This window comes from Balaenoptera musculus, chromosome 12 (genome assembly GCF_009873245.2).
Source record: "Balaenoptera musculus isolate JJ_BM4_2016_0621 chromosome 12, mBalMus1.pri.v3, whole genome shotgun sequence".
Classification (NCBI taxonomy): Eukaryota; Metazoa; Chordata; class Mammalia; order Artiodactyla; family Balaenopteridae; genus Balaenoptera; species Balaenoptera musculus.
Window position 1 is genome coordinate 84,485,998 of NC_045796.1, and position 21,843 is coordinate 84,507,840.

The 21,843-nt window shown below is 37.3% G+C and overlaps 1 protein-coding gene across 2 annotated transcripts in view; it reads left to right on the forward strand.

Annotated features, from left to right (window-relative positions):
* The first annotated feature begins 316 nt into the window (after positions 1-316).
* The window catches only part of COL9A1 (collagen type IX alpha 1 chain), an 83,080-nt gene continuing 61,553 nt past the window's right edge, over positions 317-21,843 (forward strand). For both annotated transcript variants that reach the window (XR_005022098.1, XM_036870855.1), the window contains exons 1-5: positions 317-387; positions 872-945; positions 2,139-2,216; positions 2,352-2,484; positions 8,155-8,551. Coding sequence is in view for 1 of the 2 variants with exons in the window: in XM_036870855.1 (XP_036726750.1) it covers positions 374-387; positions 872-945; positions 2,139-2,216; positions 2,352-2,484; positions 8,155-8,551 (696 nt within the window). In the remaining variant the exon portion in view is untranslated. The remainder of the gene's footprint in view (positions 388-871; positions 946-2,138; positions 2,217-2,351; positions 2,485-8,154; positions 8,552-21,843) is intronic.

Here is a 21,843-nt window from a genome sequence, read left to right on the forward strand (position 1 = left end):
CTTCCACTGTATTCCTATAGCAGCTTGCCTGGATTTTTCTGGTGAATTTCTCCACATCCTGATTTTTTTTTTTTTCTTTTCAGCAAACGTTCCCTTGCTAGTCCCTCCTTCAGTGTAACCTTGTTAGCTTTGTGGACACACCCCTGGCTAGGCCTGGCCTTACAGGGTGGCCTCTTCCCACCCCTTCCCTCTGCTTTGGCTTAAAGTGTCACCAGATGCCTCTGGTTCACTCCCTTTGCTTTAAGCCCTCACAGGGGCAGGAGGGACCAAGGCTGGCCTGGGGTGGCACTGAAGGGGTCCTGGGGGAGCACTGACTCCCCACAACCCCTTCTTCATTGGGACTGTTGGCAACAAAGGAAAAGCAGTTGGGAAAATGAAGAACTTCTGGTAAGACCTTGACGCAGAACAGAGTGGTGGGGAGACTGGGCTGGGGACCCTTGGAACCCAAGGTCTGTGTTTTTGCAGTGGTGGTAGGAGGGGAGGAGGGGAGGGGAGAGGGGAGAGCAGAGAGACAGAGAGATAGATGACAGAGTGAGACAGAAAAGAGCAAAAATGAGAGACAGGAGAGAGACAGAGAAAGAGGGAGAAAGAGACAGCCACCCAAATGGAGATGCAGAAAAAGGAAGACAAACGAAAACAGAGACAAGGATATGGGTGTAGAAATAGTGAGACAGGTAGCTATGGAGAGAGTGAGACAGAAATGTGAGAACTCATTAAATTTCTTAATCGGATTTAATAAAGAAAATGGAAAAAGTAAACTAGAATGAGGGCCGGTCACCTGCATTCATCAGGTGTGCCATATTTAAAATAGTGAAGTAGTCCCCACGTGGAGGGACTCCTGTTCGAGTCATTTTTCTTCTCTCCTCTTCAGGAAAATCCCAGCTCTCTTCTTTGTATGCAGCTTTGTGGGACCTTGGGCATCCGCAACTGTCAAGCGTCGCCCAAGTAAGGACCACAGTTTCTAGATTTCAAAATGTTCCTCGTTCTGGAAAGGATCAAGCAGGGCTGTGGCTGAGTGAGGCATCCAGGGCCCTTCACACCCTCCTTCTTCACCCCTGCCTTGGCCGTGGGTGTGCTCTATAGCTTGTTTTCCGTGCTCAGTGTTGCATATGGAAAAGTCCTGGCTGTGATTGCAGCTGGGCAGCAAACCTAATCTGTGTGCTCCAGTGCCTTGCCCAGTGCCTACCCGGCTCAGATGGTGATTGGTAATGATGGATGGATAGATGGATGGAAGCCAATAATCTGGGGTCAGGGGACATATAAAGAGTATGTTTGATGTACTGAAATGGCCAGGCCAAAGCTTTGTAACTGGAAAATGCTTTTTCTGAAATCTAGGACGTGTCTGTCACCAGGTGAGGCTCAGCAGGGCACTGGGGTTGGAGAGTTACAAGAAGCCTTCTGTGTTGTTGAAAAAACTGTCCCCCCCCACTACAACCTTTCACTTGTGTAAGGAGCACCCAATTTCATTCTAGGATTTCTCATCCTTCTTGTGATTGAGGGTTTAATTCTCACAATTCTTTTCTTCTTGTTACTCTTCCTTATTCTAAGATGCTGGTAATAGTCTAGTTGGGATGCTTATTTGATCTCTTAGAATAAATTTATGAAATTAAGTGCATCCTCTATATTTTGTTTAGGGTTAATGAATCCTAAGACATCATCATCTCCTTTCTCAACTTGACAAAGATTCTTAAGAACTTCACTTTTCAGAAGTCCCATTGAACTGGCTCTGGATTCTCTTAGGATTTCTAAAATTTGTGGTGTTAAAGGAATATCTTCTAGCCCAAACCACCAGAAGTTTTCCAAACAGTTTTCTGACACTGTGCCATTCAGAACATCATGCAGCTCTGGTTCCAAAAAGAACAAATTCTGAACTTCCCCAAAGGGAACATTTTCCCAACACAAATTATTAAAGCAACTTTGTGCCTTGCCTCACTTCCAGGATGGGTTGAAGATGAATAAATTGTAATCATAGAGTCATAGAGTTAAAGCCAAATACACTACTTGTAAGCAAATACAGCATAGTTTAGTATGTTTAGTATAACTTTGTACTTTAAACAGTTGCTCAGCTCATTATTATTGATATATCCCCATGATCCCTGTAGGGGTTGAGGTAGGATGACATGTTATCTCTTTTGCAGGGTTCCCTGTTAATTCAAATTCTAATGGTGAAAATGAACTCTGTCCAAAGGTCAGGATTGGACAAGATGATTTACCAGGTGAGTATCAGTGTATCCTATTGGCAATGCATGTTTTCTATAAACCTACCTGATACATCTTTTATTTGGGAAGGTTGTGGAAAGGAATGAAACCAATCTAATTTTAGACTTTTATTTTGTGTTCTCTTTCTGTAGGGTTTGACTTGATTTCTCAGTTCCAGATAGACAAAGCAGCATCCAGAAGAGCTATCCAGAGGGTAGTGGGATCAACTGCATTACAAGTAGCTTACAAACTGGGAGATCAGGTAGACTTCAGGATTCCAACCAGGTAATGTAAAAAAAAATACTTGATCTAATTATCTGCCTCAAGCGCAACTTAAAAAATGAAAATCTAATCAGTGTTGAGAGTCTTCTCCTGCTCAGTGTTTCTTGGATCATGATTTTATTTAAAGATGAAGGAATTTATTTACCTACCTACCTTTAGTACCTGAATATGTGAATGCTCTTCATGTTTTCAGTGTGTAATTTACTTTCCATTCCAGGAAAAAAAGGATCACTGAGACTATTATACATTGATTCAGGACATGTTCTTATTACTTTGCTCTCTGTTTTTCTAAAATATGTCTGGTTTTGCCTGAAAGGACCCTCTGTGAAAAGTGCCAGAGGTTAAGCATAAATTTTTTTTAACATCTTTATTGGAGTATAATTGCTTTAGAATGGTGTGTTAGTTTCTGCTTTATAACAAAGTGAATCAGCTATACCTATACATATACATATATCCCCATATCTCCTCGCTCTTGCAGCTCCCCATAAATTTAACTAGAAACCGCTAAGTGGATAGAAGGCTCACGATGGCGCTGTTCAAGCATCCTGGTGCTGAAATAGATCCACATATCTAGTGCTTGGCTCCTGGCAGGGACCAAACAAAAGCAAAACTAGAATAATGATAACAGAAACAATGGTAGAGATAATACTTTAAAAATCCTGCATCTCCTTCTCTGGAACTAAGCCTTTTCTTCTTTAAATTATTATAACTGAGGTGGTTTAGTGCATGTGTAAATTTTGAATCATGCCACTGCTAGGAATGAGCTTCAGGGTTTTCAGTTTTATATCGCCTAAAAACCTTAAATGTGATGATGATGATGATGATGATTGAATGTTTTAGGACACTGTAAAAACTGTAATTAAGATTCCTTTGGTATATGAATGAGAAAATTAGGGCTTTGATAGAAATTAAGATGTAAAGGTAAATAATGATTTATAAGAGCAGTAAAAGGATATCATGAAATTCTAAATGTTTATAGTAATGAAAATGTTGTTAAAATTAGAATATTCTGATATAGTGCCAGATTGCAGATAGAAATTCATGTTTTGAACATACTATATTTTATAAAACAAAATAGTGTACTGTATAAGCTCTTTTTATAGATTTACTAATTAACATCTTCACTACAATTTTGAGGTGGGGACATTATTATCCACATTTCATGGAGGAGAAAACTGAGGCCAGAAAGTTTGTTACCTGCATAAGGCCACAGGGTTAGGAGGTGCTGGGAGGATTGAAACCCAGGCAGAATCATTTCCGAAGCTGTGCTTCTAACCACTATCCCATACTGACCCTGGAAACCAGTCACATTTGGAAAGATTAAAGGCATGATAGCAGCCATTGACTTTTTTCTTATATTTTCTTTTCATGTGCTAGATGTGTTCTTAAATAAGCTTTAGAATACTTTGGTTTTTCTTTCTTCAGTAAAATAATTAAACATGACACAAGACCCTCAAGGTTGACCTTTCTTCTCTATAATTTAAGGTACAATCTGGACTGTCATTAACTCTAAGTTCAGAGGTTGATAAACTTGAGGCCATGAAGTCTTCCTACCTCCTGCTCATCTTCGTTGTTGTTTTTCTCTAAGTGCCTAGAGTGATCACGAAATAGTTTTCACAGGTAAAAATGTCACAGGACATTTTTACCAACGTCCCGTATTTTCTGTCTCCTTGACTCCTTGCTCCCACAAAGACTAAAGGCTCTTGTTTTACTGGCAAGGCTTATTAAGATATGAAGAAAGAAGGAGGAAGGAATAGAAGAAGAGAGTAGCAGAAAGAAATAAAGAAGGAAGGAGGAGAGCCAGAGGGCTGAGATAGGTGGAGTCCTTTGGGCAAGCTGCTTAGAATGTCTTTGATTCTGTTCCCTCAGTTTAAAATTAGGAATAATAATAATGATGCCATTGGTTTGCCATGAAGAGAAAATGTTAATACATGGAGATGACGAATAGAGCCTGGTACATGGGTATTTGTGAAATGTTTATTGTAAGTGGTGGAGAGCACTAGAAGAGAGAAGTGTAGATGGGGGTGTTTTCACCTTAGTGGATTCTTTCTTTTCGAGCTGCCCTCCAAGTCCTATTCACTCAAGAAAGGCAGGGACCAGAACTGCTCTCAAACCATGCATGCAGTAGACTGTCTTGGTTTTTAAGGGAATCTGTGCAGGAGAATATAGGCTCCGAAGGAGTGAAAGAAACTATTAGCAGGATCTTTCTGGGAGGGAGAGTATGGCATATGGAGCTAATGTGATAGAGTCACGATTCATCCTTATTTATGTTTTCAATTTTTAAAAAATATTAGGAGCCACATAATTTTGGTGCTTTATATTCTTTTTTTTAGGCATAAGAGTGCCACAATCTCAACTTGTACTTCAAATATATTGTGTCTGTTTGCAGTAACAATCCTTAGCTTTTCTTTGGGTTAAGGTCATAAGCAAATGTTCCAAGGTTCAAAGATTTCTTATCTTTTATTCAAACCCTATGGTTCTCCTTTTAAGGTATTCTGTACAGATTGTAACATAATGAAATAAATCATTTATAGATTCAGCTTCTTTTAAATTATGTATCCTGTCAAGTTTACTTATCGATGTGTAGAGCATAGTTGCCAGAAAAGAATCTCAGTTGTTCAAAAAAGAAAATGGGACTGACTGTTCTATAAACTTATGAGGACTTTTAAATGGCCTTAGGTGTACACAAATAAACAGACACACATATATATTTTATTAATTTGAACACTAGAAGGAATTTTCTCTTCTCACCATGTTTTTCCTCTTACCATTCTCCTCTTCCCTCTTACTGCATTAACCTAGTTCGAAAGATTAATAGCATGATAATCCTGGTGACATTTGTATAGACACACAAACATATTATACTCATATATATGGAGAAAGAGAGATGGGTGCTCTTGGCTTCCCCACATGTTTATCATGAATTATTCTTCCAGCAACCTCAACCACCTACCATTTTAAAAAAGTTTTTGGCATTACATGACCAAGTCAGAAGTAAATGAAGACGTTTTGTCATATCCTACCTTCAACATAATCACTTTGTTCACTTAGCAGGAGAGATTGGATGAAGCACAAATTGGGAGAGATCCCCCTGTTAACCTCATAATGTCTTTGCAAAGGAGTCATGAGAAGTTACTGTGACTTCTAGGATCCGAACACCTAGACTTGTTTTTCCTAGAGACTGATGAAATTCTGCAGCCTTGCTTAGTACATCTTTAAACAAATATATAGGTGACACAGATAAGTTTTTGATTTTTTAAATTTTTTTATTATTATTATTTTTTACACAGATGATAGGTTTTTAAAAGCCTAGAAAATTAATGCTTTAAGGAAGAGAAGATAAAATATTAGGATTATCTTCCTTCTTGGAAAAACTCACACCTCAGCAATAACTATCTTGGGCTCCCCCTAGAACTCTTTAAGTATCTAGTTAAATTCAGGTCATTGATAGGAAAGAATAATCAAAAAATTTATAATTTAAATGGACACTTGCCACATTTCGCCATTGAATAAAACTTTTAAGTTATCTCCTAGCTCCAAATTAATCAAGGTTGGTTAAATGAGATGTATAAACTTCCATAAGGTTTTACAATTACACAGTAGGCAATATCTTTTTTTTCACTGTTTACAATTACTATTTTGTTGAACATTTACATTATTTCCAATTTTTTGTTATTACAAATGATGCAATACATGTTTTGTAAATAAAGCTGTTTCACCGTTTTGTGATTACTTTCTTAAGTTTCCAAAATGAAAAGTATTGGATCAAAGGGCATGAATATTTTAAGGATTGTGTATGGATCTAGTATTATCAATACTAACATATCAATATTAATTTAAAGTAGGCAACGTCTTATACTGTCATTAGTGAACCTTAGTTTCTTCTTTAGAAGAACTTCTGGAATAGGTGTAATCTGAGAAATCTAAAGTCAAAGGAAATATGACAAACAGAATCTATATTAAAAACAAATATCAAAATAGATATGCTAGACATCCTTTTTCTGGGAAAATAGGATAGTAAATAGTTCTTGCATATGTTCTTTTCTTCTTTAGTTCCAAACTGAATCTTCTAAAATGTACATATTTAAACCTCCTGTACACTTGACAGACATAAAATATATTTAGTAAATTGAAAGCTTTGCAATAAGAATAATAAACATCACCAGCAATCAGTTAAAAATATGAACTGAAAATTGAATTCACCCAGTGTTATAAATAAGAACTAAAGTCATATTAGAAAATAATGACTAAAGAAGTACTTGGATGATAAAAGAATACTCAGATGAAGCTTTCACATTTTTGTTATTTTTATAAAACTAACAAAGCAATGACATTTGTTGACATAGTTGACAGCTAACTATGATAGCAAAACATTTGGGGCTGAGGAAATTTTTGGTTTAGAACTTTTCGACCCCAACAATATATTTTAATGCAACAGGCACAGTGCATATGCTAATACAATGAATTTTTATGTTATTCATATTAGTTTGTAACAAATTAAACCAGTATCCACTTAGCTATTTCTTCTTGCCTTTTCTTCTTTACACAAGAAGAGGGCTATAAAACAGGAGTCTGACCTGAAGGAAGGTTATTTGGGACTTTGGATCCTGGTCCATAACTGTTCAAACAAAATTAATTGACATTTAGTTTTCCTAGGATTTCTCCTTTGCTTAGGAATTTTTCTATGCTTATAAGGAGGAAGGTAGAAGGAAACAACCTTCAAGCCCTTGAAGGTAAAGATGTAACGGTGATGTTTACATTTACTATGTCCTGATTTTTTAAAGTTTGGTCTTCAGCTTTTAGCCTCTTGGCTTCAACAGAAGACCCAGGTAGCTGGTGCAGCTCCAGATGGCTACCTCCACAGAGAAGGGGGATGCAGGAGGGACAATGAAGTCTTATGCAGCCATTTAGAGCAGTAAAGGAAGTTGCCATGATACAGATTTAACTCGCAGATTGGGGAACAACTGGGTTGGAGTAGAGAATTAATAACTGGTCACCTTTCCCTTGTCACATGTCCAGTGACAAGCAACCAGCTGCTACTTTAACACACTCTGAAGTCCTTGGAAAAGACAGACACGCTCAGCATGAAGGGGTTTCTTATGTCTGCAAGTGACCGATTCTCAAAATACTTATGAGTCTAGGTTATACTTGGGGAGGGGAAAATCCAAGCAATTATGGAAATAACAAAAAATCCTAACATATTACGTTAAAATAAACTTTCAAGAACCCGCTTTAATTAAAGGGTGTTCTAAACTGGTAGAGCTGATTTGGATTCCAAATGATCTCTTCTCTCATTTGTGGAAGAATGTTGCCCAGAACTTTGCAAGAATGTGGTTTTGGCGGAATGTGTTTTTTGAGGTGGAATTGCTGAATAGCAGCTCTTTAGGTAGCATAAATAGTAATACTGTTGGGATTATGTGACATTTGGGAACACTCCTTAGCTATGAGGGAGGGTTTTTTTTAATGTGTATTTTAAGATGAAACATTAATGTACACGAATGAACTTCAGTGAAGGTCTTTATGAACAGTCATGAAAGAACAACTTGTACATGGTTTTTCACACTGGAGCCTTTCTGTAGGTCTAGAATCTAAAACAGCATAATTAGGAATTATGGTAATATGCTTGGGTACAGAAAACAAGGTTTATATTTACTGTCTTAAAATTTTACTCAGGCAATTATATCCCAGTGGGCTGCCTGAAGAATACTCCTTTCTAACCACTTTTCGGATGACTGGAAGCACACTTGAAAAGAACTGGAGCATTTGGCAGATTCAAGATTCCTTGGGGAAGGAGCAAGTTGGCATGAAGATTAATGGCCAAACAAAATCTGTTGCATTTTCATACAAGGGACTGGACGGAAGTCTCCAAACTGTGACCTTTTCGAATTTGCCCTCCTTGTTTGATTCCCAGTGGCATAAGATCATGATTGGCGTGGAAAGGAGCAGTGCGACTCTTTTTGTTGACTGCAACAGGATCGAGTCCTTACCTATAAAGCCAAGAGGCCAAATCAATGTCGATGGCTTTGCTGTGCTGGGAAAACTTGTGGATAATCCTCAAGTTTCTGTTCCGGTAAGTATACAACCGTACACTGTGGGAGATTAAAACAAACCCAGATTGGTGAAAATTAATACCTCAGACATCTTTAAAAATCATCCGAATATCTTAAACAATGGACAGTTATTCACCTTTAAAAGTCATTCAAGCAGTTTTGCAAAGTGCCTTCAGTGCCTCTTTTGAGCAGAACACTTGCCAGATGGAATGGGGAATCAGAGCAAGTTGAGTAGACGGTTCCTCATCCTGAGGAGCTTGAGGTCTACTTGGGAGATGCTACATGCCCACCTAGAGCACCCAGAATCCTTTGAGGCAACTTGAAAGAAACCCATACTTGTGTGGTACATATTGCTTATAAATAACCAATGAGCATATTCAAAGTAAGGTTAAGATGAGTGGTGGATTCAGTTAGTGAAGAATCCCATGCTTCTCAGAAGCAATGAAACCTTGAAATGGAAGGAATTGAATTGGTAAAAAGAGGAGAAAGTATATTCTAGCTGAGAGAAAGAGCATTAAAGGAAAAAGAAGTAAGAGAGTAAGTAGGCACATTCAAAGATCTGGAGCCTGGCTGCTTTGGATGAAATGTGTATGTGAAAATGTGAGTGCATGTGTGGGGGGGGGGGGTGGTGAGGGCAGGTGAGAGGCAAGGTTAGGAAGCTGTATGGTATCTGACCCACAAGAATGAAAATCATGTAGACGGCACAATATTTCTTTATTTAGAAGTAGGTCTCGCATGACATATTATGAAAGTAAAGGATTTTAGAGCTCTGTTCGTGATTTTGCTGTAGAGACCCATGGATATAAAGGTAAGGAATTATATGATGACACAATAATTGTGTCAACTAGTACCATATAGTTCTATCATTTTGAATCGTTAAACTTTCACTGAGCTATCCTTTAAAAGGATATTTCATAATATTGTTACGGGAATTTAAAAACTATATCTTATAGGGCAAGTGATCTGTTAGAAAAAACAAAAGAATTTAGAGCTCAATAAATAAACTATTGATTTCCCCCCCCCACTTCTGTCTCTCATACAGAGCTGTTAAATTGTAGTCACAGAACTCATATCATGGAGTGTAGCAGAGGTGACACAATGAGTTTGAATGGTTCCTGTGCACTCGTCCAAAGAAAGAAAGGTTATCGGGCATCTCAGTAATGGAATTGCTCAAATAACTTATTTTCAAGGGAAGAAGTGTGGTTAGTGTGAAGGATAGCGTGAAATTTCTATATTCTGTGATGGACAGGAAGCAATTTGTAACTGCCACTTTACTGCTCTGACTTGTGGACACTTGAGAAAGTATGTCTGCAAATAATGAGTTATCACACCTCAAGTGGCTGGGTTAGAAAGCCAATGGGACCATCGTTGTGCCGTCTTGAAATTTTGTGCAGCAAGATCTTTGCAATGGCACTGGGGTGGCTTTCAGAAAACACAACCTCTGCCATGTCTGTGTCACTTCTGGACCATAGGTGAGGGAAGGAGACCTTAGGGTATGTCCTCACTGTGATGAATCTCGGTCAAGTACTTGTATAATGGATTTACTAACTCATTGCTCTTGAAAAACATTTCAAGTCATTGTAATTCTGAATTCTGCATGCTAGGATGCTATTAAGTTGACTGATGGCCAGAGCAGTAAAGTCTCAGTATTACTTCGTTATATTATAGTCTAGCCAATCATGTTACAGCTGACTGTAGGTTGTCTGCCAAGTGTAGTCTCACATCACAGTGGAGACCAGTTGGGACCAGTTATCTTCGATTTTACTCTGCCGTGTGCAGGAATGCAACTAAGGTGCCGGCAGCTGGTGTTACATTTCACTTTTGTTCCACCAAGGAGATTTTCAAAGTCAGCACACTGTCCATGTTAAAAGGCATGAACGATTTTTTTCTTTTGTACTGAATTCTGACTCTACCACAAGGAAACACAAAAGAGACTTGAGTCTAACATGTCATTAAAGTTCTGTATTTGATGATGTGGTTGGCGGTGGTAACAATAACTAAAATAGATCAAGGTTATAGGTCCAAAAATATCCCATTTATGTCCAAGGACAGACTGTGACAATGTCAAACTCAAACTTGTCACCAAAACATATTCCTCAATTATTACCCTGTATAAGACAAAGAAGTAGAAAACTCTATGTAATTAAATCCCATTTATGCTTTTTTAGCATCTTAATACCCCTAATATACCAATATAAAGTTTTAAAAATACTTTTATTTCCATTAACTTACTTTATCCTTCCAACAATTTCATAAGAGAGCAAACACGGATTGGATTATCTCTATTTTTCAGTTGAAGGCATGGCTTCACGTAGGTTTCTTGGCTTGTAAGAAGCAGTGTTAGGCATAAAATTTCTAATCTACCTCATTTTGTCTATGCCAACTAACTTTCCTTTGAGAAAAATAGAAACGTATGTAATAACCACATATCTTTTCTTATAAAGGATCTCATCATTCTCATTTTGGAAGGTATTTGTGATTTGCATAGATTTTTCAGAATTTACTTTGCAGGACAAATAAAATAAATTTTTTTAAAAGAAGGAAAACTGTGCAGTATAAAACATGTTCTCAGACATTGGTCCTACTTGTTATTCATTTAGTGAGCTTTTGTTTTTGTTTTTGTTTTTGATTTACTTTTTGGCTGCACTGCAAGGCATGTGGGATCTTAGTTCCCCAGCCAGGGATCAAACCCGTACCCCCTGCATTGGGAGGGCAGAGTCTTAACCATCAGACAGCCAGGGAAGTCCCTAGTGAGCTTTCAGTTTTTGCCTCTATACTGGGTGTACAGAATTAAACAAGTCACAGTTCCTGGCAGGGTGAGTGGTTGAGATAAGTAAACAATGACAATATAACATGATAAGGACCAGGAAAGTGGAGGGAGGCACAGGGAAAAGGCTCCTCACTCAGATGGGGGCAGGGAGGCATGGGAGTGAAGTCCAAGGAGGTTTCCTGTGGGAGGTGGCCTTTGAGAGGAATCCTAGGGGGAGAGGAGAGTTACCCAGGAGAAGATAAAGTCCAGTGTTCTAGGAAAAGGAACTCTCATGTGGGAATTCCCATGTCTGTGAATTCTTCCCTTTTCTAGCTTTATTAGTTTTCCGACACTGCTCCTTACTTTTCTAGACTAAGAATAGTCAAGTACTCATACAAGTCCCCAGACGAACCCAAATGCCCACGAGTTGTCCCTACGCCTTTGTTTTTATTTTGTGGCCTATGATCTCACTTTGGCTGAAATCTCAAGTTGCCATCAATTACTGAAGTGACTGTCTCTTGGAAGACTTACAGAGTGGTGAACAGTGGAATCTGTGTATTCTGAGTGGTAGAAGACGTATACTGATAGGGCACTTTTCTCTTGATTTGGAGACAGCAAGTATTCAGTATTACTTGTGAGAAATTTTAGATTAAAATGAAATGTGCTGCTAGCATGAAAGCAACAAGTAACAGTGTATTTTTCTATTTTTCTTCATGAACTCAGATTCATTCTAATCTTTGACACTCCACATTAATTAAATACTTTTTTCAGGATCAGCACTTGCTTTTCTTTAGTAAAGCAAACACCCCTTATAAAGGTATTAACAGATGTCAAAAGGTAACCCTAGGAACTGCATAATAAAGATGCAGTGGAAAACAACATTTGATGGTGCACTAACACTACGAGACTCATTTATATTGTGCTTGTTTGCGATTTCTCCCGATCTAGCCCATCTTTTGTCTCTTTCCCTTTTCTAAATTGGAAAAGAAAACCAATTTCAAGAGGTTTACATAAGACTTGCAGAACAGCTGCTCCCATGCTGTACAACTCAAACACCTTCGCATCATTCGTGGTTATTTAGTGGGCTCAGAGTATTTATATTTTCCCCAAAGTACTGCTATAATACATAGCTTGATTTCAAAGCAATAAATTCCATATTTTCTATTTGCCTTTGTACCCGTATTTTAGGCTGGTGCCATTTATTCCACGGCAAAGCTCAGTTTCTTGGCAGTATACCATAAAAACGTTATTTTATGGCAGGTTCTTTATTGTTTGCTGGCAACGTGGTTGCCCAGGAGAGTTATTTGGTACAGCTCCATTAGAAAACAAAGTTAGCCCTTCTACCTTTTCAGGGATGTACACTAGGGGTTTGGGCTTGTTTGAGGGAGGATGAAAGCATATATGGCTTTACAAATACATGATTCAAACCCTTTATCTTTTTTTTTTACATTTGAATTTTGTTTTATTTTATATTTTTATACAGCATGTTCTTATTAGTTATCCATTTTATACGTATTAATGTATACATGTCAATCCCAATCTCCCATTTCATCCCACCACCACCACCCCCGCTTTCCCCCCTTAGTGTCCATACATTTGTTCTCTACATCTGTGTCTCTATTTCTGCCTTGCAAACTGGTTCATCTGTACCATTTTTCTAGATTCCACATATATGTGTTAATATACGATATTTGTTTTTCTCTTTCTGACTTACTTCACTCTGTATGACAGTCTCTAGGTCCATCCATGTCTCTACAAATGACCCAATTTCATTCCTTTTTATGGCTGAGTAATATTCCATTGTATATATGTACCACATCTTCTTTATCCATTTGTCTGTCAATTAGCATTTAGGTTGCTTCCATGTCCTGGCTATTGTAAACAGTGCTGCAATGAACATTGGGGTGCATGTGTCTTTTTGAATTATGGTTTTCTCTGGGTATATGCCCAGTAGTGGGATTGCTGGGTCATACAGTAATTCTATTTTTAGTTTTTTAGGGAACCTCCATACTGTTCTCCACAGTGACTGTATCAATTTACATTCCCACCAACAGTGCAAGAGGAAAACCCTTTATCTTTTTACCTGTGCATATTCTGAATAAACCAAGGCAGAACATGATTAATCAGACAGATATAATGCTTTTAAAAATTATATTTCAACTGTGTTGCTGTATATTATTTTTGTTAAATTCAGAGAAAATGTGAGAGCAAATATTATAGAAAGAACCAGCAAAATCCAGGATGGAGAAGTTATGTCTTTCTCTCTATCCCACAGAATTAAGTCATACTAACTTCCCAGTGTACAAAGTTTCATGAATGATAACGGAAAAGATAAATTACGAGGTTGTGATTAATATTATTTCAGGTATTTGAGAAATATTATAGGAAAGTTATGTTTTCAGTGATTTAAGAAATGCATATCTACTGTGCAAAATATCTAAACTATTGTTTGCTTATTACGTTGCTTTTGACAAGTGCTTTTTACAAATACTCTTTCACTTGGAAGTATTAAATAAATATGAAAGAAATGGTAGTGTTATCTGTACATATCCATAGAAAATACTTTTTATAACACTTTGGCGTGATTTGATCAGGTTATTTTTGAACGTTGACTGTCAGTCTTTCAGAGATAAAACCTAGCTTGCTACATCTGCTGGATCTTGCACTAGGTGGCAATAAAACAAGAAGAGCACAGAAAATAGAGCTGCTATCACAGGAGGAGCCATGATGGGGGAAGGTGCTAAGGACAACCAGAGTGAAAACTAAATGACGGCCAAACTTGCTTTTAATGGAAAATTTAATGTACGAAAACTTTTATTGGCCTCAGCTGTGCCCAGACTGTTGCAATGAAAAAAAAAAATCATTGTTATTAGTATTCTATTTTTCCTAAAATGTTTACAGACTAAGATCATAAAGAAATCTTTGTTATGTAGACTGGGTGACTAGAAAGCAAGAGATTCATTCAATGGCATTTTTCCTTCTCTTTACGTTAATTTCTGTATGGTTAGTTTCTTTGGTTACAACATGGTGTCCATAGAATCATGGGCTTTCTGAGCTATAGGAACTTAAGTCTATGTAGTTCCAACCTCTCAGTTTATACATGAAGAAATTAAAGCCCAGACAGGGGAAGGGGCTTGCTCTAAGTTGTAATCAAACAAGAAGACAAATACTATCAATACTTTCTTCATTATATTTCTTATCCATTTCTATGTATTCATTTATTAACACTCAGTAACTATTTACTAAACCTCTGCTAAGTTATAGGCAGAAATTAAAGCTGCAATGGGGCTTACATTCCTTCTAGGGAGAGGCGATGGACACAGATGAGTAAATGAATACGTTTATAGTATGCCAGGTGGTCATAACTGCTGTAGAGAAAAAAGAAGACAGTTGGAGTGCCTGGAGAGAGAGCCTCCTTGAGAAAAAAAAAAAAAAACAAAAACATGAAGGAGTCGGGGGAATTAGCAGGTATATACTATCTGGGGGAGGAGGATTCCACAAAGAGAGAGTGAATTAAAGGGACTGTGTTAGTGTTGTCGGCTGTCTTTGAGGAAAGCATGGAGACCAGTGTAGCTGGGATGAGACGGAGAGAAGCAGGCTCTGAGGCTGGAGAGGGACCATGATGTGAAGGTGAGAGACACCGTCAACATGCTGGCTTTCCTGCCATGTGTGAGATAGAAAGCTATCAGATAGTTGGACTAGATAAACAACATGCTCTCTTCTTCTTAAAGCATCTCTTTGGCTGAGTTTTGACAGTATATTGGAGGGGGAGATAAGGACAGAGCATTTAGGAGCATCTTAAGAGGAGATCTTTTCTTTTTTTTTGAAGTATAATTGATTTGCAATATTGCATTAGTTTCAGGTGTACAGCGTAATGATGATTCAGTCTTTTTTCAGATTATATTCCATTATAGGTTATTGTAAGATATTGGGTATAGTTCCCTGTGCTATACAGTAAATCCTTGTTGCTTATCTATTTTATGTATAGTAGTTTGTATCTGTTAATCCCATACTCCTAATTTGTGCCTCCTTTCCTCCTTCTCCCCTTTGGTAATCATAAGTTTGTTTTCTATATCTTTGAGTCTGTTTCTGTTCTGTATATAGCTTCATTTGTATTATTTTTTAGATTCCACATAAGAGTTATGTCATATAATATATATTTGTCTGTCTCTGTCTGGCTAACTTCAGTTAGTATGACAATCTCTAGGTCCATCCATGTTGCTGCAAATGGCAAAATTTCATTTTTTTAAAGACTGAGTGATATTCCATTGTATATATGTACCATATCTTCTTTGTCTAGTCATCTGTTGATGGACATTTGGGTTGCTTCCATGTCTTGGCTATTGTAAACAGTGCTGCTAGGAACATTGGGGTGCATGTGTTTTTTCAAATTAGGGTTTTCATTTTTTTCTGGATATATACCCAGGAGTGGGATCGCTGGATCATATGGTAGGTTTTATTTTTGTTTTTTAAAGGAACCTCCATACTGTTTTCCCTAGTGGTTGCATCAGTTTACATCCCCACCAACAGTGTAGGAGGGTTCCCTTTTCTCCACACCCTCTCCAGCATATATTACTTGTAGACTTTTTGATGGTAGCCATTCTGAACAGTGTGAAGTGATAGCTCATTGTAGTTTTGATTTGCATTTCCTCGAAAAATTAGTGATATTGAGCTTCTTTTCATGTGCTTATTGGCCATCTGTATGTCTTCTTTGGAAAAATGCCTATTTAGGTCTTCTGCCCATTTTTCAATTGCATTGTTTGTTTTTTCCATACTGTATTGAGTTATATGAACTGTTTGTATATTTTGGATATCAATCCCTTGTCATTTGCATTCTTTGACAATGTTGTTTCCCATTCTGTAGGTTGTCTTTTTGTTTTGTTGATGGTTTCCTTTGCTGTACAAAAGGTTTTAAGTTTGATTAGGTCCCATTTGTTTATTTTTGCTTTTATTTCTTTTGCCTTGGGAGACTGTTCTAAGAAAATACTGTTATGATTTATGTCAAAGAATGTTTTGCCTATGTTCTCTTGTAGGAGCTTCATGGTATCATGCCTTATATTTAGGTCTTTAAGCCATTCTGAGTCTATTTTTGTGTATGGTGTGAGGGTGTGTTCTAATTTCACTGATTTACATGTAGCTGTCCAGCTTCCCCAGCACCACTTGTTGAAGAGACTGTCTTTTCTCCACTGTATATTCTTGCTTTCCTTGTCATAGATTAATTGACCATTAATTGGTTTATTTCTGGGCTCTCTATTCTGTTCCATTGATCTATGTGTCTGTTTTTGTGCTGATACTGTACCACACTGTTTTGATTACTGTAGCTTTGTAGTATAGTCTGAAGTCTGGAAGGGTTATATCTCCAACTTTGTTCTTTTTTCTCAAGACTGACTTGGCAATTCTGTGTCTTTAATGGTTCCATATAAATTTTAGGATTATTAGTTTTAGTGCTGTGAAAAATGTGATGGGTATTTTGATAGGGATTGCATTAAATATGTAGATTGCTTTGGGTATTATGGCCATTTTAACAATATCAATTCTCCCAATCCAAGAGCATGGGATGTCTTTCCATTTCTTTGTATCATCTTCAATTTCCTTCATCAATGTTTCATAGTTTTCAGAGTATAGATCTTTCACCTTCTTGGTTAAGTTTATTCTTAGGTATTTTATTCTTTTGATGCAATTTTAAACAGGATTTTTTTTCTCTTTCTGATATTTCATTATTAATGTAAAGAAACACAACAGATTTCTGTATATTAATCTTGTATCCTGCTACATTGCTGAATTCATTTATTAGTTCTAATAGTTTTGTGTAGAGACTTTACGGTTCTCTATACAGAGTATCATGTCCTCTGCAAATAGTGACAGTTTTACCTCTTCCCTTCCAAATTAGATACGCTTTATTTCTTTTTCTTGTTTGATTGCTGTGGTTAGGACTTACAATACTATGTTGAATAAAAGTGGCAAGAGTGGACATCCTTGTCTTGCTCCTGAATTTAGCAGGAAGGCTTTCAGCTTTTCACTGTTGAGCATTATGTTGGCTGTGGTTTGTCATAAATGGCCTTTATTATGTTGAGATATGTTCCCTCTATACCCAGCTTGGTGAGCATTTTTATCATGAATGGATGCTGAATTTTGTCAAGTGCTTTTTCTGCATCTGTTGAGATGATCGTGTGATTTTTATCCTTTGTTTTCTTAATGTAGTGTATCACATTGATTGATTTGTGTATGTTGAACCATCCTTGTGACACTGGAATGACTCCAACTTGATCATGGTGTCTGATTCTTTTTATGTATTGTTGGATTTGGTTTGTTAATTATTTTGTTGAGGATTTTTGCATCTATATTCATCAAAGATATTGGTCTGTAATTTTCTTTTTTCGTAGTGTCTTTGTCTGGTTTTGGTATCAGGGTGATGGTGGCCTCATAGAATGAATTTGGGAGTGTTCCCCCCTCTTCAATTTTTGGGAATAGTTTGAGAAGGATAGGTATAAATTCTTCTTTGTATGTTTGGTAGAATTCCCCAGTGAAGACATCTGGTCCTGGACTTTTGTTTGTAAAGATTTTTTTTAAATTACAAATTCTATTTCACTTCTAGTGATCAGTTTGTTCAAATTATCTGTTTCTTCTTGACCTGGTTTTGTCAGTCTGTATGTTTCTGGAAACTTGTTCATTTATTCTAGGTTCAATTTGTTGGTGTTATTGTCACCTTCTCTCTTCAGAACTCTATCCTTCAACCTCCCCATCTCTGTTTATGAAAACCTTAAATGCCTTCAGGTCCCTCCTTATGTATTCCATGTTATATGATCCCCTTGTTGATGACCTTAGCCAGAAATATATCTTTCTCATCTCAACTGCTGTCGTATTTATTTTCAAAAACATTTTTCAGCTTAGATACTGTCCTATACACTAAACATTTTTGTGTCTTCCATACTGTCTTTCTTGAAGCACATGAATGTGCTCTATAAAGATATGCTGACTTAAAACATGAGTAAATGACTAGTTGCCAGTCTGTTAACTCCAAGTCCACTGCTTTCCCCTTTCACCATTCTGCCTCTGCCTTTGGTGTGATTTGGATGAGTGTTGCCCACTCATATTTAACCACATTCTTAGCACTAAGTCTGGAACTGCATGGCCTACTCTACACAAAGTTAGGGGAATTTCTGATTTTGTTGCAGCTCAGAGCCTCCTGCTCAGCTACCAGGAAGCTTCGCCTAGAGGAGGTCCCTTATGATGGTAGAAAACAACATATTATCATAAACTGAAAAGAAGCATGAGATCTGTGAATTCAAGTATTTCTTTAAATCTTTGTTGCTACTGACTAGACGAAAAGCTTAATGAATCACCTCTCCTATCAAAGAATCTATCTTTGAAGAGCTAGTTTTTAGGCAATGTATATAAAATTTAATCATAATTCAGTTTGCAAAAAATTAAGCCTTGTGCCATTCTCCTTAATATAGAGTCAAGTTCCATAGTTTGTCATTAAAATTCTCTCTTGGAGGAAAAGGTAGTTTTCTGCTATTAGTTTTTGTTTAGTTCTTCTGAATGGCTTAAGTACCTTATTAATATTTGTCAATAACCTAGCAAAGTAAGTAGAAATCTCTAGCCCTATTAAAAGAGTAGAGAGTTGGGGCCAAAATTCCTTGGTTTAATGTGTTGTCAGCTGGACACTACTCTAGCTTAGGGGATAGAATTATACCTTAGAGTCCTATTGAAAAGAATTGGATAATGATAAATCTAGGCAGATGTAAGACAACTTATACTCACACACTCAGTTTGCCTTGAAACAATGCAGAGGTATTTTACGTTGAGAAATATGGATTGTCCTAGGGCCTTTTATGTTCTGCTTAACAGATTAAAAAAAAACTTTTTACTTTTTATTTCTCTACTTGTATTTTTTTTTTCGTGTCACATCCTGTAAGCCCATTATGGGGAGGAGAATATCTGGTTCCTGTAGAATATTTCCTTAGTGCTTGGCTTATATTGGGACTTGAAAAATGTTTGCTGACAGACTAAATTAAAACATTAGTCACATATGTTTTGTCCATGGGTATTCAAAGTGAAGAATGATTCCAGGTATGAAAATGAGAGATGTGTGGAAATCAGCATTTTAGATGTATAACGAGAGTGACTTTTACCAGGGAACTCTGCCAATCTTTCTTCAAAATAATTAGCATGGAAATTGGAATTCATATTGTATGCCCCTAAACGGTTGTTGTATAGATGATTATTAGTGCATAGGTGGTGTTTATGTGGAAGCACAGATGTGTTCAGAAACCTCTGATCTAGGTGACACTCTGTCACAACCCAGCCTGTATTCACAGGTGAATTCCATTCCATTCCCCCTTATCCTGCACCGCAACTGCATCGTGCGTACTTACGCAGGTGTTCCCATTTATCCAGACAGAATTACATTTTTGAGAAAATAACTTAATGAATTACTTTGCATTTGCAATAAGTAACTTTAATGAACTTTCTAAATAAAGGATATAGGTTTCCTGGTTAGCCATATAATTAAAATTTCTCAAGGCAGTTAAGGTATGAATTATTTTTGAGAATCAAAGAATCACCCACATACAATGCATGCCTAGTTTGATATCAATTCACAAATGACTTAGTGAATAACATTGTATGAGTGGTCTCTTTTATTTTGATAGTTAGCGAGGGGGAGACACTTTTTCTTATTCTGGTAAAACTTTTATCTGGTCATTGAGGAAAAAAAATCACATTTCCTATGTGATATTTTGTCATACACATGAATATGTAACTGCATATAGAAACAGCTGCCAGTTTTGGGAGGAACAGTAGAAATTTTGCTTCTGGATCTGTTTCTATAACAAGCATGCAAGTAGGGTAAGTTTTGAATTCTTATGAAAATTTATTAGTCTAGTTCTGAAGTTTTCTAGTATATGTAGGAAGTAAGTTTATGCAGTTTTAATTTCTAGGTCTGTCTTCTTTTCTATTCATCTTTAATACAAATGTTCAATCACCACATGCATGGGTTACCTGCTTAGAAAATCATGATTCATTCTGGAGAGATGTTGCGTTCTCCAAGGAGGCTGACTGAGATAGCAGAGAAAGTCCTTATTTTAGAGTCAGGAACATTTGGAATGCCAGCTCTGACGTTTACTAGCTGTGTGACCTGGCAAATGATTTAACCCCTCTGAGCCCCTTTACCCATGTGTGACTGGCCTCCAAGAGATGTTGGGGGCATGCCAGGTATTTAGTAGTCATTAAGGAAAAGGTTGTTCCATTCTTTCATCTTCCTTTTACAATTTCCTCTGCAGGTTGGAACAGAACCAAGATAAAATCCCTCCCAAGCAAACAAGACTATTCTGATGAAAAACAAAGTGTTTGATTAAAGTGATTTCCTTAGCTGCAAGCTATTGTGTGGTTTGGAAAGCAGTTCTTTTGTAGGATGTCAATATGCTGTTGTTAAATAATTCACGCCAAGAACACACAGATCAGCATAGTTTTCATACAATTTGTAGATAACTTTCCATCCTAAAATATGTCTTGATTTAGCTGCTCACTTTCTTTTCATTCGTTTTTCCAGTGTCCACATTTTCTGGAGAAAAGGCATAGTAGGGTTGAGGGAAACAAGAAAAATGGAGCAAGAGGAGAATTCCAGGGCAGTTAGCATCATGTGAGAAGGGGCACCAATGCAGGAATGTCAAAGCTTGATGTCTTATTTTCACCCCTTTATAAAATGTAAAACCTCCTTTTGGTTAACTTTCCCTTCCTCTGTGGGGAGAAGGAAAGGACTTTATCTTTCATTCCTTCCAACTTTGATCTTCCATCCAGTAACTTCAACTCTGGATGCTTCTGTAACAATGGGAAAAATGTGTCTAACTTAATTCTAGATCCAGTAGATGGAGTCATTTTGGCAGGAGGCATGGAGTGCAAATCACCATTGGATGAAAGAAAAGAGATTACCTTATGTTAAGTTACCTTATATTTAAATGACATTATGTTTAGATTTGGGAACTGGACATTTGCATAATGCCAGGAGAATCAACTGACCAAGAAACATGGATCCAAATAGAAATGCCTGGCAAGGAACTTCCCCATTGAAGAGGGGCCAGAGTGGCACGTGGTGGCACACCTTTTTTTTTTTTTTTTTTTTTTTTTTTTACCTTCTCACCTGAGGCTTTCAGATTCAGACCTGGCCACTCTTCCTTCATTCTATTTCTCTCCTGTTCAGCTCTTCTTTCTCCCTTAACACCTGCTAAAAGGTAAGAAGTTGTCAAGACACACCTGACTTTCAACTGTCTAGGAATATTATATCTCTTCAACCAATGAATTAGTTAAACTGAAATATTTTTGTTATCTTGTTTTTTCCTGAGTCCTAAATTTCTCTCATTCCCTCCACTTCCAGACCTTCCTATTTCCATTTTAAGCTGTGACACTCCGTGGCAAATGTCTAGCACGCATATTCTCCCAGGACCCAATTTTCCTTTCTCTACTTTATTCCTGGTGCCGCCTCTTTTGCCGCCTCTGTTTCTAATCTTTTCCCGTGTGAAGTGTTACTGCATATGTCCTCTGGGATCCCATCCAGACTCTGAC